The 11,950-nt window shown below is 37.9% G+C and overlaps 1 protein-coding gene across 1 annotated transcript in view; it reads left to right on the forward strand.

The window, feature by feature from the left end:
• APP-BP1 (Nedd8-activating enzyme E1 regulatory subunit APP-BP1) overlaps positions 1–7,186 on the forward strand; it is a 9,052-nt gene extending 1,866 nt beyond the window's left edge. The window contains exons 2-9 of the mRNA XM_027356600.2: positions 1,024–1,188; positions 1,433–1,615; positions 3,318–3,411; positions 4,064–4,313; positions 4,522–4,801; positions 4,918–5,117; positions 5,426–5,562; positions 5,760–7,186. Of these exons, the coding sequence (XP_027212401.1) occupies positions 1,024–1,188; positions 1,433–1,615; positions 3,318–3,411; positions 4,064–4,313; positions 4,522–4,801; positions 4,918–5,117; positions 5,426–5,562; positions 5,760–5,990 (1,540 nt within the window). The 3' untranslated portion in view covers positions 5,991–7,186. The remainder of the gene's footprint in view (positions 1–1,023; positions 1,189–1,432; positions 1,616–3,317; positions 3,412–4,063; positions 4,314–4,521; positions 4,802–4,917; positions 5,118–5,425; positions 5,563–5,759) is intronic.
• Positions 7,187–11,950: the final 4,764 nt, after the last annotated feature.

Here is an 11,950-nt window from a genome sequence, read left to right on the forward strand (position 1 = left end):
TTGGGACACCTGAAACAGAAAGCTGGACTGGCTTCTCGTGCTCATCAGCCAATCACTATCGAAATATCCCGATGGTGATTGGCTGACGGTTGTGAGAGGCCGGTCCTGCTTTCCATTTCGGGTTTCCAAGTGTCTCTGAATATAAGTGCATGTGTAAGTCAGTATCTGCTCACATAGATAGTATTAAAGATTTATGTAGATTAGGAAGGTTTTTGGTTCAAATGGTAATACTTGTGGATTCCCAGGAGTGCTCCCAAAGTTGTTGACTGGAGTAATAGACTTTGTAAAGAATTACCATTATCAGTATTGAATAACTTCTTTAGTATTATTTTGTGATGGAAGTGTCTTAAATAAAAAGTCTTAGATTTTTCTATTGTATTGATTGCCATGTGGGTAGCATTGTGCACTACCAGAAACTGAGATAGTTATAAGATATGGAAATTGCTGAATCAAATGCTTCTAGTATTAATGGATGGCTTAAGATAAATTGATCATTGTCATTTATCATTGTCATATTATATGTGGTGGAACATACATGTAATTTCCTATACAAAAAATGAATTACGGCAGAACTCCAAAGGTGTGCATTGTAAAAGACTCTGTTGGTTTCTGTTGATGGTAATTTTTCTAGTTATTATTTTTGATGTAGAATATTTATGATATTGCCCTGGTACATTTTATTTTTAGTATTTTTGCCAAGCTTATAATTCTTATGCAGTGTATGCTTAAATTAACAATTTGTTTCATATTCTTGACAAAAGATATGTGTAATAATTTTATAGTATGAAGATTTTTTACTTATGTTTTACAAAAAAAAATAAGGATGGTTTATTTTGTTGAAGTTTATTTTTTAATTTTTTACCTTAAAATTTTAAGGTGCTGATGTCATAATAGACTATAAACAAGATAGTTGTTAGGAATAATGTTTCTTTTTTGATAAGAAGGTATATTTAGCAGAAATAATGGTCATTCTGTATAGTACTGATAGTTTATATCTGACTCCCTTTACACCACAATCCCCAGGCTTTGGGGTGACCATGGCCAAGCTTCGCTGGAGTGTGCGAATATCTGTCTCATCAATGCCAGTGCCACAGGAACAGAAACACTGAAGTCTCTGGTCCTGCCAGGTGTGGGAGCAATAACCATTGTAGATGATGCAAAAGTCACCCCAAAGGACATTGGCAACAAGTATGGCAATTCCTTCTCCTCTGTTTTATGGACATAGAATTTGAGATTTCTTTTAATGTGTTGAATATTTTCATTGTATAAATGATTCATGTAGATTACCCCTTTAATTTCTGCCTTTTTTTTCCGTATAGGCCCATATTTTTTTTTTCTTGACAATCTTGATATGGAAAATGACTATTCTCTATGAATAGGTGATATAAAAGACCACTATTTCATTTCTCTCTATCCACTCTCCCTTCCTCAGCTTCTTTGTGGATGGAGAAAGTATAGGACGTCCTCGTGGAGAAGTTGCCTTGCATCTCCTGCTAGAACTCAACCCAGATGTGCGAGGGACCTTTGTAGACCAGGCTGTTGATGAAATCCTCGATAATCAACCTGATTTTTTCAGTCCATTTACTTGTGTCATTGCAACATGTCTACCAGAAAGGTTTGTATATGTGATTTTATTCTTGTATTTAATATGTGGTAATTTATTGCTTTTTATTTGATTTTGCTGTTTTTTAGATATTAATCTGATATTGATGCATTGCTTAAATAAAGTGTAGGTGATATGATGTGTTCACTATGTGTGATGAGTGGGTGTTTGTGGCTTTGTGTAGGAAAATCAGTGATTTCAGTTGTTTGAAAAGCATCCACATGTATTTTAAACAACTTTTAATAGCAAAATAGTGTTTAAATATAAGATTTTGACCATCTTTGAAAGACTAGTTCAGTATGCAGACACTTGTTATGTGAATTTTCTGTATTGTCTAAACCAAAGCTTGACTTACAATACAATTTTGAGATTATCATCATCATCATCATTATTATTATAATTATAATAATAATAATAATAATAATTATTATTATTTTATTATTTCATAATTTTACTATTTTGTTATATTGTTGTTATTTTATTTTTATTCTTTATATTGTTATTTATATTACTATTTCTATTACTATTTCTATTACTATTTTTGTTAGTTTCTATTACTGTTTCTGTTCTTATTTCTATTACTATTTTTGTTACTATTTCTATCACTATTTCTATTACTATTTCTGTTTCTGTTTCCATTATTATTTGTGTTACTATTTCTATCACTATTTCTATCACTATATCCATTACTATTTCTGTTACTTTTTCCATTACTATTACTATTTCTATTTCTATTACTATTTCCATTACTATTTCTGTTTCTGTTTCCATTACTATTTCTGTTTGTTTCCATTACTATTTTTATTACTATTTCTATTACTATTTCTGTTACTGTTTCCATTACTATTTCTACGACTATTACTATTTCTATTACTATTTCTGTTATTATTTCTATTACTATTACTGTCACCATCACCATTACTAGGTCCCTTTTCCTCAAATTATGTATCCTCCAGTGTCAGCTCTAGGTCTACACCCAGTCCTTCAATCTCAGTACATCTAGGTCAGGCAGGTGCCGTAGATGTCACCTGGCTGTCTTTCAGTCTGTTAAGATGTGCATTGAAGTTGTTTAGTGCCTCTATGCACCTCCATTCATCTTCTTGTCAATTCTGAAATTCTTGGATGACTGTATCTCCAACCTCTGTGGTGACAGTGTGTAGTGGTGTTTGTGTTTTTAGTTTCTTATTTTGATTTTGTTTTTTGTGTTTGCTTTTAAGCACTTACGCACACTTTCCAACTTAGCAAATCCCCAGCGTTTGCTAGAGTAGACCAGTCACTGGCCTTAGCCAGTGTTGCTGCCCTATTCATATACTATATATATTTATTTATTTATTTTTCAACATTAATACTTATACAATATGCTTATACAATGTCATATTACTGTTCATCATTGAAATCAGAAAATGTATCAAAATTCTGTTTTTTCTCTTTACATAAATCAGTGATAAGCATGATAACTGCATAAGAGAAAATATATAGTGACTGCAATGGCTAATATATGCAGCTAAACATTGTGTAATACAAATCTCATGTTACAACTGAAAAGTATAAAACAAATGAAGGACAAGGTAAGAAGAAAAGCTATGTAGGATAAGCAGTCCATGAAGGCACCTGGTTAAAGTAACCAGCAACAAATATTGCATTCTCAGAATACAGCCCACGCAGCATCATGGGGTTAAAAAGTTATTAACTCGATATTCTCTTTTCCTTACAGTACGCTCTTGTCCCTCTCAAAAGTATTATGGGATGCCAATATTCCACTGTTGGTGGTGAGGAGTTATGGCATGATTGGATACATTAGAGTTCAAGTAAGTACTGTGGAGTCATATTAATGTGACTGCAAAGGGAAATAGCTAAAATGGTAGTCTTTCGTTTGGCTACCATTGGATATTATACTTGGTACGTAAACAAGCTTCAAGGATATGAAATTAGGACATTTTAATATTATGTTGAGCATGGGTTTTGAATAAAATTCTGTAAATAAAAAATTAGTGGCATTTATTTGTAATATGTAAAAGAAAATGAAAATTACCTTCCCTTTTTTATAGTCTTGTGAATCATTCAGAATTTCAAATATTGCTAATTTGAAACAGAATATAATTGTTTAAGATAAATTGACTCAATAATCTATACAAGCCATTTTAACTTGGGAGAGTAGGAGAAATTCCAAGTGGCAGGGATTTTTGTTTTCTTTTTGATGATTTTCATGGGGTTTAGTAGACCTCAAAAGTTTATAATAAATATCTTTTATTATGTGTTATTCAAATTTTTATAAGGAGTATTTTGCATTTTTTTAAACACATGAAAACAATGAGTAAATCTAGACAGAATTAGAGGAGTAAAAGAGTAATAGCTGAGAAGGAGAGTGGGAAGAAGCAATAACTCTTTATATTATTTATTTATATTATTTTTTATCATTTAATCAGTTTCCATTTATTTTTCCCCATTAAACTATTTCAGATAGAAGAGCATACAGTTATTGAAAGTCACCCTGACAATGAGATGCCTGACCTACGTCTAGACAGACCTTTCCCCGCCCTTCAGAAGTACATGGACAGCCTTGACCTTGAGACAATGGATTCCAAAGAGCACTCTCATGTTCCATATGTTGTTATACTCTACAAGACGCTTCAGCAGTGGAATCAGCGGTACGGAGCTCCACCAAAAAATTATAGGGAGAAGAAAGATTTCATTCAGCTTGTTAAAGAAGGTATGGACAGGTACACATCTCCCATCCATTTGTTGAATGTGTGTGCATGTGTCACTTTTGTAATGATGTGATGGTTATTATTTATGTTTATTTTCTTTTGTTTTCTATCGATATATATGGATGTAATACTAGAGTAATGTAAAAAAATATGCCAAAGAAAAAGTAATGTGTAATGCATACTCATGCATTTCAAATTTTTGAAACCAAGGTATGAGAGAAAAGGAGAGTGGGGAAGCGGAGGAGAATTTTGAAGAAGCGATGAAGGCAGTAAACACATCATTGATGCCCACACGGATTCCTTCGGGTGTGGAATCTATCCTTAATGAGGCTGCCTCAAATACCCTCACTCCCTCCACACGGCCCTTTTGGATCATGGCAAAAGCACTGCATGAATTTGTCACTTCGGAAGGTCGTGGAGCCTTGCCCGTGAGGGGGACCATTCCAGATATGACAGCCGACTCAGAAAAATATATCAAGATCCAGAATTTGTAAGTAGATTTTGCAGTACAAATCTTTCATGGAGAATATATATTTATTTAAAAGTAATTTCTTTGTTAAGATTATGCATTATATACCAATGCCTTCTCATTTGTGAACTTGGCAGATATCGTGAACAGGCAGCACAGGATGCGGATTGGGTCTTAAGAAGAGTGCTTGAGCTGAGTCAGCAACTAGGGCCAAGAAAAGTCATGATAACTGAGAGTGATGTTAAGGCATTCTGTAAAAATGCCCATGCACTGCGAGTTCTCAAAGGAAAATCTATCGCTGAAGAGTACAAAGGCAGTATCAATCTTGGGGATATTGGTAAGTAATTTTATATGCATTTTTAGAAATATAACTCGTCAAATAAAAGAGGCTTATAGTGTCATTTATAAATTCATTACCTAAACAATTGTTTATGTTACTGCCAATAGCAAATAGAAAGGGGTAATTGTGTGTTTCCTGCACTTCAAGTTTTTCCCTCAAACAGCTGAAACAGTGCAAACTCTGAAATGAAACTAGGGACTCACGTCTTTATTTGGTCAAAAGCATAGATATACAAGATTTCATCTTTGCATTATCCACTCAACCAAGAAAGGTTTTAGGTACTTAAAAAATTTGAAATTTTTCAGGTGCTCATTTAGAAAACCCAGAGAGTGAACTTGTTTGGTATGTGATGCTTCGTGCAGTAGACCAGTTCCACTCTGAATTCCGCGCTTATCCAGGGTACTTCCAAGATCAAGTTGAAACAGATATTGTGCGTCTGAAGGTCAGTTCAGCTTTTGATGTATTCATTTTATAGAGTATTTTGATAAAAATATACATAAGGAAGAAAGACTAGGGTTAGTGAGCATTTACAGTACTATGCTTAATGAACATTTTGTATTTAGAAAGATTTTTAAAGTTCTTAATGCAGTATAAACTTGTGACATAGCTTCTATTAATGTTTAGTTTTTGTATTTTTAGGTTTGCGTAAACAGGCTATTGGCAGACTGGGGCTGTGGGCCAATCATCAAAGACGACTTCATTCACGAAATGTGTAGATATGGTGCAGCAGAAGTGCATTCCATTGCTGCTTATATTGGAGGCTGTGCTGCCCATGAGGCTATTAAAATCATCACTGCACAATATGTGCCAATACATAATACTCACATTTATAATGCTATAACCGCGACCTCAGCAACATTTACACTGTGATAAGACCTTTTATTTATATTATATTCCAGTATTTATTATTCAGTTACCATAAATCTTTAAATTTGAATTAAAAGGAATCCTTAATATATGTGCACACCAGTGAAAGTTTTATAGATTATTTTTAGTCAGTTATAAAATTTCAGTAAGAAGACAGAAGGTGAAAATTAACATTTCTTTAATAAGAATATCAGCAGGTGGTAAGTGAGATTAGGTGTTCTTATTCATCTTTAACTCCATTTTCAGTATTTTTAAGTTTAGGTAATTAATTTTTTCCTCTTATTTACAAAACATGCTTCTGATTTCCACATGTTAATTGTTCATTAATGCAGTGTGTTTTGTTTTTCAAGCTAGGTAGTCATAAATTTGTTAATTATATTTTTCTTTTTTTTCTTACCTTGAAACCTATGCCTGTCTTTCTGTTTAGTTCATTTAAGAATAAATAATAGAGTAAAATAAAGATGTTATTCAGGAAATAGTTATTGACTGCTGGGACCCGCAACAGTCTTTAAACATGTCTGCAGAGGCCCATTCATAGCTTTTAAATGTTAAACTATTTTGTTAAAGCATTTTATATGCAAATTTGCATTTACAATGTCTTCAGCTGATTACATACTAAATGTTGCATAATTTCATTCTGCACAGTAAATCACTTTGCTGAAAAAAATGGAATGAGACTCATATTCTTACACTCATGTGCATTTCCCTTTGTGTGACTGTATGCATGTAGGGAGGGATATATGAGGATAGACATGTTTTTATGCATAGAAAGGGGGTTTCTGTTGACATGTATGCCTTGGGTATTTTTTAAAATGTTTTCATGTATATTGTTTTGGAAGTAAGAGAGGGAAAGGACAAATCACCTCAGCTGGGACACATAGAATGAAGTGTCATCATTTTGGGATACTGACATTTGCACCATAAATTAGTGGGTGAATTTGTACAAGTTAACCAGATTGTAACAGGAAGCTATTTCTCTGAAAGGTTATGATTTTATATATACCATTATATTAATAAAGTGTACATAGAGGTATTGAAATCTCCTAGCCTAAGGATTTGTAGTTGTGTTATTTTGTGTCATTGACAGCAGAACCTACAGTGTATATACTAAAAACCTAAGCAGAAGGTCAGAAAAGTCTTTAAATATTTGTAAATGTGTTACCAAACACAAAATCACCTTTAATAAATTGAATCACAGATGTGTTTTTTTTCATTTTTGATAGTTTTTTTTTGACTCAATGTTGTCTTGGGGGGGTCTTCAGAAAAGGAGACCGAGGCCCAGCGCAGGGATCACCCCTACCTTGGACCTCAGCCATCACCTCAACTAAATTTGCATGGTCTCTTCTCCCCCTTTCCTTTTCCTTCTCTTCATCTTCTGTCCACTTTCTAAGGTGTGAAAGGATGAAAGGCTGGCTTTTTGTCAGTCCTAAACGGCTTCCGAGAGCTGAGAGCGATAGGCATGGTATTCCCTTACCACCTTTGGGGACCCTTAGGGGTAGACTTTCTTTTCCCCACTTATTTCAAGCTCACCATGGTCAGCCATGAAGATTTTTTTTATCCTTCTGGGCATTAAGGCTTGTCCCTTCATCAACAAGCCTAACTAAATTTGATTTCTCGTTTCCTGACCCCTGCCTCCTTTGACCATGGCTACGACCACTGGTACTAATATCCCCCTTCTCAATGTCTGCTGTCGAATCTATCCATTCTGAATCATTCACCCAGGTCATTTACTCAACCTTCAGAATACACCCTTTCCTCTCCCACTATTCTCCACTTCATCTCCTACTGCACACTTTATTGTCTCATCTCCCCCCATATTACTACACTTCATTCTTGTCGTCCTTCCCACGTACTACCTTACTCCACACCACCCCATCTTCCTCCCGCCCTCGTCCTTCTGCTTCAACCTCTGCAAACGTTTTGAGTACTCTTTCCCCTATCCAGGAGAGATCGAGTCTTTGTCATGCCCTGCATAGCCCGTTACTTCGGTAATACCCGTCTCTTCCAACAATGTATCCAAAAAACAAGTAGGCATAATTTCCTTTCACAGTCGTTCTAATCGCCCACGCCTTGTCCCAGTGACATTTTAGTCCTAAGCTCGTGCACGATCTACCTCGACTGACCTCACTAATAAACCTCACTCCTTTCTTAATACTTGTACTGAAACTGTTTCCGTCTCCCCGACTTAATGTCCTATCTACGACAAGGACTGGTCAGACTATGAAAGCAACCTGCTCGCCTGCCTCGGCACTTGAGAATCAATGTCAAAAACACACTCACTTTCAAAAGGGAGATCCAATACCTGCTTGACCGAACCAAGGAAAGGCTGTCAGTCATGAAAGTAATGACCGGGAGACACATAGGAGCGGAACACTAAATACTAAGATCTATGTGCATGCTGTCCGTCCTATTGTTGGCTACGCTTCTGTCGCCCTCATTGCTTCCAGCACAACAAAAAGAAAAACTGGAAACAGTACAAAATGAAGCAGCCAAGATCATTCTGGGTGCTCCCAGATGGAGGAAGGTCAAACCTCATGGTGACCGATTTACCGTCCCTGGAACTGAATTACTTGCAGCAAAGTTCCTTCCCAAGGTCTTGCAGGCACCCCGAAACTCATTCGTAAGACAGAGAGTACTCAGACGCCTACAGCAAGACTATCAGCTGTTTGCAGACAATTCTTGGCTCTCACACACAGCCAGAGTGTTGATACGCTTTCAGCTCAAAGAACCACTGCTTGCCAAGGGCATGGACTCCTTTCACCCTGACTATAAAGAACCCCCGCCGTGGGAAAACAATGTGATCGAATTCTCAGTCCTAAGCCTGTCAAAGAGAAAAGACCAGTAATCTATGCCTGGCCTAAAGGCACAAGTACAGAGGGTCATTACTCAAATAACTCTCCGCGTAGCTTAACCTACTCCACGGACGGATCCGTGGGTCCCCTAAACCACACTGCAGGCGCCGGCTTCGCAGCAAGGGATACCAGAACATCCATTTGGGTCACTGACTGCCTCATCGTTCCAAGCTGAAACGGTCGCGATCATGGAAGCCCTGACACACGCGTCTCTAATGGATGGATACGTGGTCATATAAACAGACTCAAGAGCAACTATTGACAGTCTACAGCATAGCATGCCACAAGACAACATCTACCTTCTGACATCTGCATTTACCAAAGCCCAAAGAATCTTTGGTCAGGGTAGAAGAATAATCATAAACTGGGTCCCAAGCCACGTAGGCATCCAAGGGAATGAGCTTGCTGACAGACTAGCCGAAAAGGGCAAGGGTATGCCCCCAGCCTCCATGATCGTTAATTCAAGCCAAAGGAGACTGAGTCAAAGCTGCAGCGTGTGCAGTTCTCCGGCACGCACTGAGAAAATATTAAATTCGCTCGCTGCCAAATGGTACTCAGATGCCACAGGCTATGCCAACCTGTTCATTAGTACCGAGATGTAGGAACTGGAGGCATCCGCTGGCGCTCATGAAAGATATGAACCACTGGCTCTTACTCCAAATTTAAAAAGATTATGACTAGGTTACCCATGCGCTTGGCAAATTATTGACAACGAGGTTGTCAGGGAGTGCAAGTATTGCGGCGAGCCTAACGCCACCCTGTTACATTATTTGCAGAATTCTGAACACATGCAATTTCTAAGACGGGGACCACCCACTACAGCCGCCAGGCTGGTAAAAAGGGTATGCCACATACTTACTCCGTGGCAACAGGGTCGCTTGCTTGCAATCCAGCCACCACGGTAAGCATACAGTTCAAAGAAAACACGAAATAACTAGAAATAGTTGACAAAAACCGGGCCACCCTAGAGAAAAGGCCCGGGCGAAGCTAGTCGTCGCAAATCTAACTGAATGAACCGAACTGAACTTCCTCGCTGATTATGATGCACTCGTAGTACAGTGCTGCACTACTAGAGGCCAGTGTAGGCCCTACACCAATATTGCTAACATTAGCTTCAGTAGACATGGGAACTGTCCGACCAAATCGACCCCTTCTCCGTCAATGTTAGAAATGTTGGCGTTTTGCCGCTACAGCCAAAAGTTGATCCACAGCCCACTGTCATCTTATGTGCCGTCTGGTCATGGCCATTCAAATTGTTCGGCTTAATCACGCAGGTGTGCTAATTGTGGTATTATAATGTATTTTATAGTAGCTGCTCGTCTTCAAGCTCGAATCTGAGGTAGCAGTTCGCAGATTTAAAATAGGCCTCACTCGATATGAGGCCAGGCAGGAAGCACAGCGACGGGGTTTTTCTCCTACCCATTCCAAACCTATTCGTCCCGCTCCACACACATCTCAAGATGTCTTGGCATCTCGCCCAATACCTCTTCCCTCTACCTTGACCCATCTTAGCTCTACTCCCTCCCTCCCCTTGTCGAATTCTTTTTCCAATCTAAATCCAAATACTCCAATCTCTACCACTTCCTCGATGCCTACACATTCTCCTTCACAATTTACATTTTCTCCTCACAAGAAAACCTTTGTTTCTTAGCCCCTTTGACAGGCTGAAACTCTTAAAGACATCCAAAACTTCCTAAACATGAGGGAACGCTCCGCTCCCTCATCCACCCTTGAATATCTCTATTCCTATTTCTTCTACTTTCAAAGTTTTTGCCGATATCCATCCTCCTCCTCCTCAAGTTCCCCCTACTCCTCTTCCTCCCACTCTCCCGAAACACCCCATCCCCTCCTCCTCCATGTTCACCGCCATTCCCTCTTTCCCTATTACCCTTACCACTCCCACCTGAATGGTCACATGACTCCCTTATGGCGTAACAGTGTACCTCTCTGGATCCATCCCCTCCTGGCATTCTTCCTGATACTTCCCTCTCTGGATCCATCCCCTCCTGACATTCTTCCTGATACTTCCCTCTCTGGATCCATCCCCTCCTGACATTCTTCCTGATACTTCCTGATATTTCCCTCTCTGGATCCATTCCCTCCTGACATTCTTCCTGATACTTCCCTCTCTGGATCCATCCCCTCCTGACATTCTTCCTGATACTTCCCTCTCTGGATCCATCCCCTCCTGACATTCTTCCTGATACTTCCCTCTCTGGATCCATCCCCTCCTGACATTCTTCCTGATACTTCCCTCTTTAGATCCATCCCCTCCTGACATTCTTCCTGATACTTCCCTCTCTGGATCCATCCTGACATTCTTCCTGATTCTTCACCACATTTTCACGTTCCTTTATCCCATTCCCGGTTTATTCTCCTCCTACTTCAACACTAATCTCTACCCGTATGACTCGCTGATTGTTACATAATGCCTCCTTTTCCATTTTTCCTTATACAGTGTGCCTCTTCCTTCCTCAGACACAGATACTCTATATTTCATTCTGTCACCCTACATCTTTAACCCTTTCCTTTTTATTAATTTCTGCATTGTTTTATTTGTTCTCCCTCTTTATCCTTTTCATCGCCATACTATGTATCACTCTATGACCATTGATATCTAACACATTTTATCCTAATTGTTAAGTCATTTTTATCCTTTCGGCACAATACTTTACCATAGTACTAAATTAACTTTGATGTACTGTACATTCATTTGTTCTAACCATTATCCATCAACCCAGTGGCAGAATATTTAACTTTTTATGGACATTACAGGTGTTATGAGAAATATAGATTCTTAATCTTGAGGGTGCCCGAAAAAATCTTATTATGCCATCTTTTTCAGTATAGAGACAAAGGGTATAAAAGGAGGGTTCTGGCAAGTTTTCGGTATGGCGGATAGTTTCCAATAAGAAGGCATAAAATCGTTGTTAAATGTAATTTTTAAATATGTATTTTTATTTATTTATTTGTTTATTAGATATAAAGGGAGACAAGACAAAACAATTTCTTTAGAAATGTGTATTTAGTGTTCTTAAAAGGTCACTACAAAGGGCAAAAGTATGGTTACACACAATCTGTCTTTGGAAGGCAAAGGCTGTGATGTGCAAG

Source organism: Penaeus vannamei, unplaced genomic scaffold (assembly GCF_042767895.1).
Source record: "Penaeus vannamei isolate JL-2024 unplaced genomic scaffold, ASM4276789v1 unanchor29, whole genome shotgun sequence".
In the NCBI taxonomy this organism is placed as follows: domain Eukaryota; kingdom Metazoa; phylum Arthropoda; class Malacostraca; order Decapoda; family Penaeidae; genus Penaeus; species Penaeus vannamei.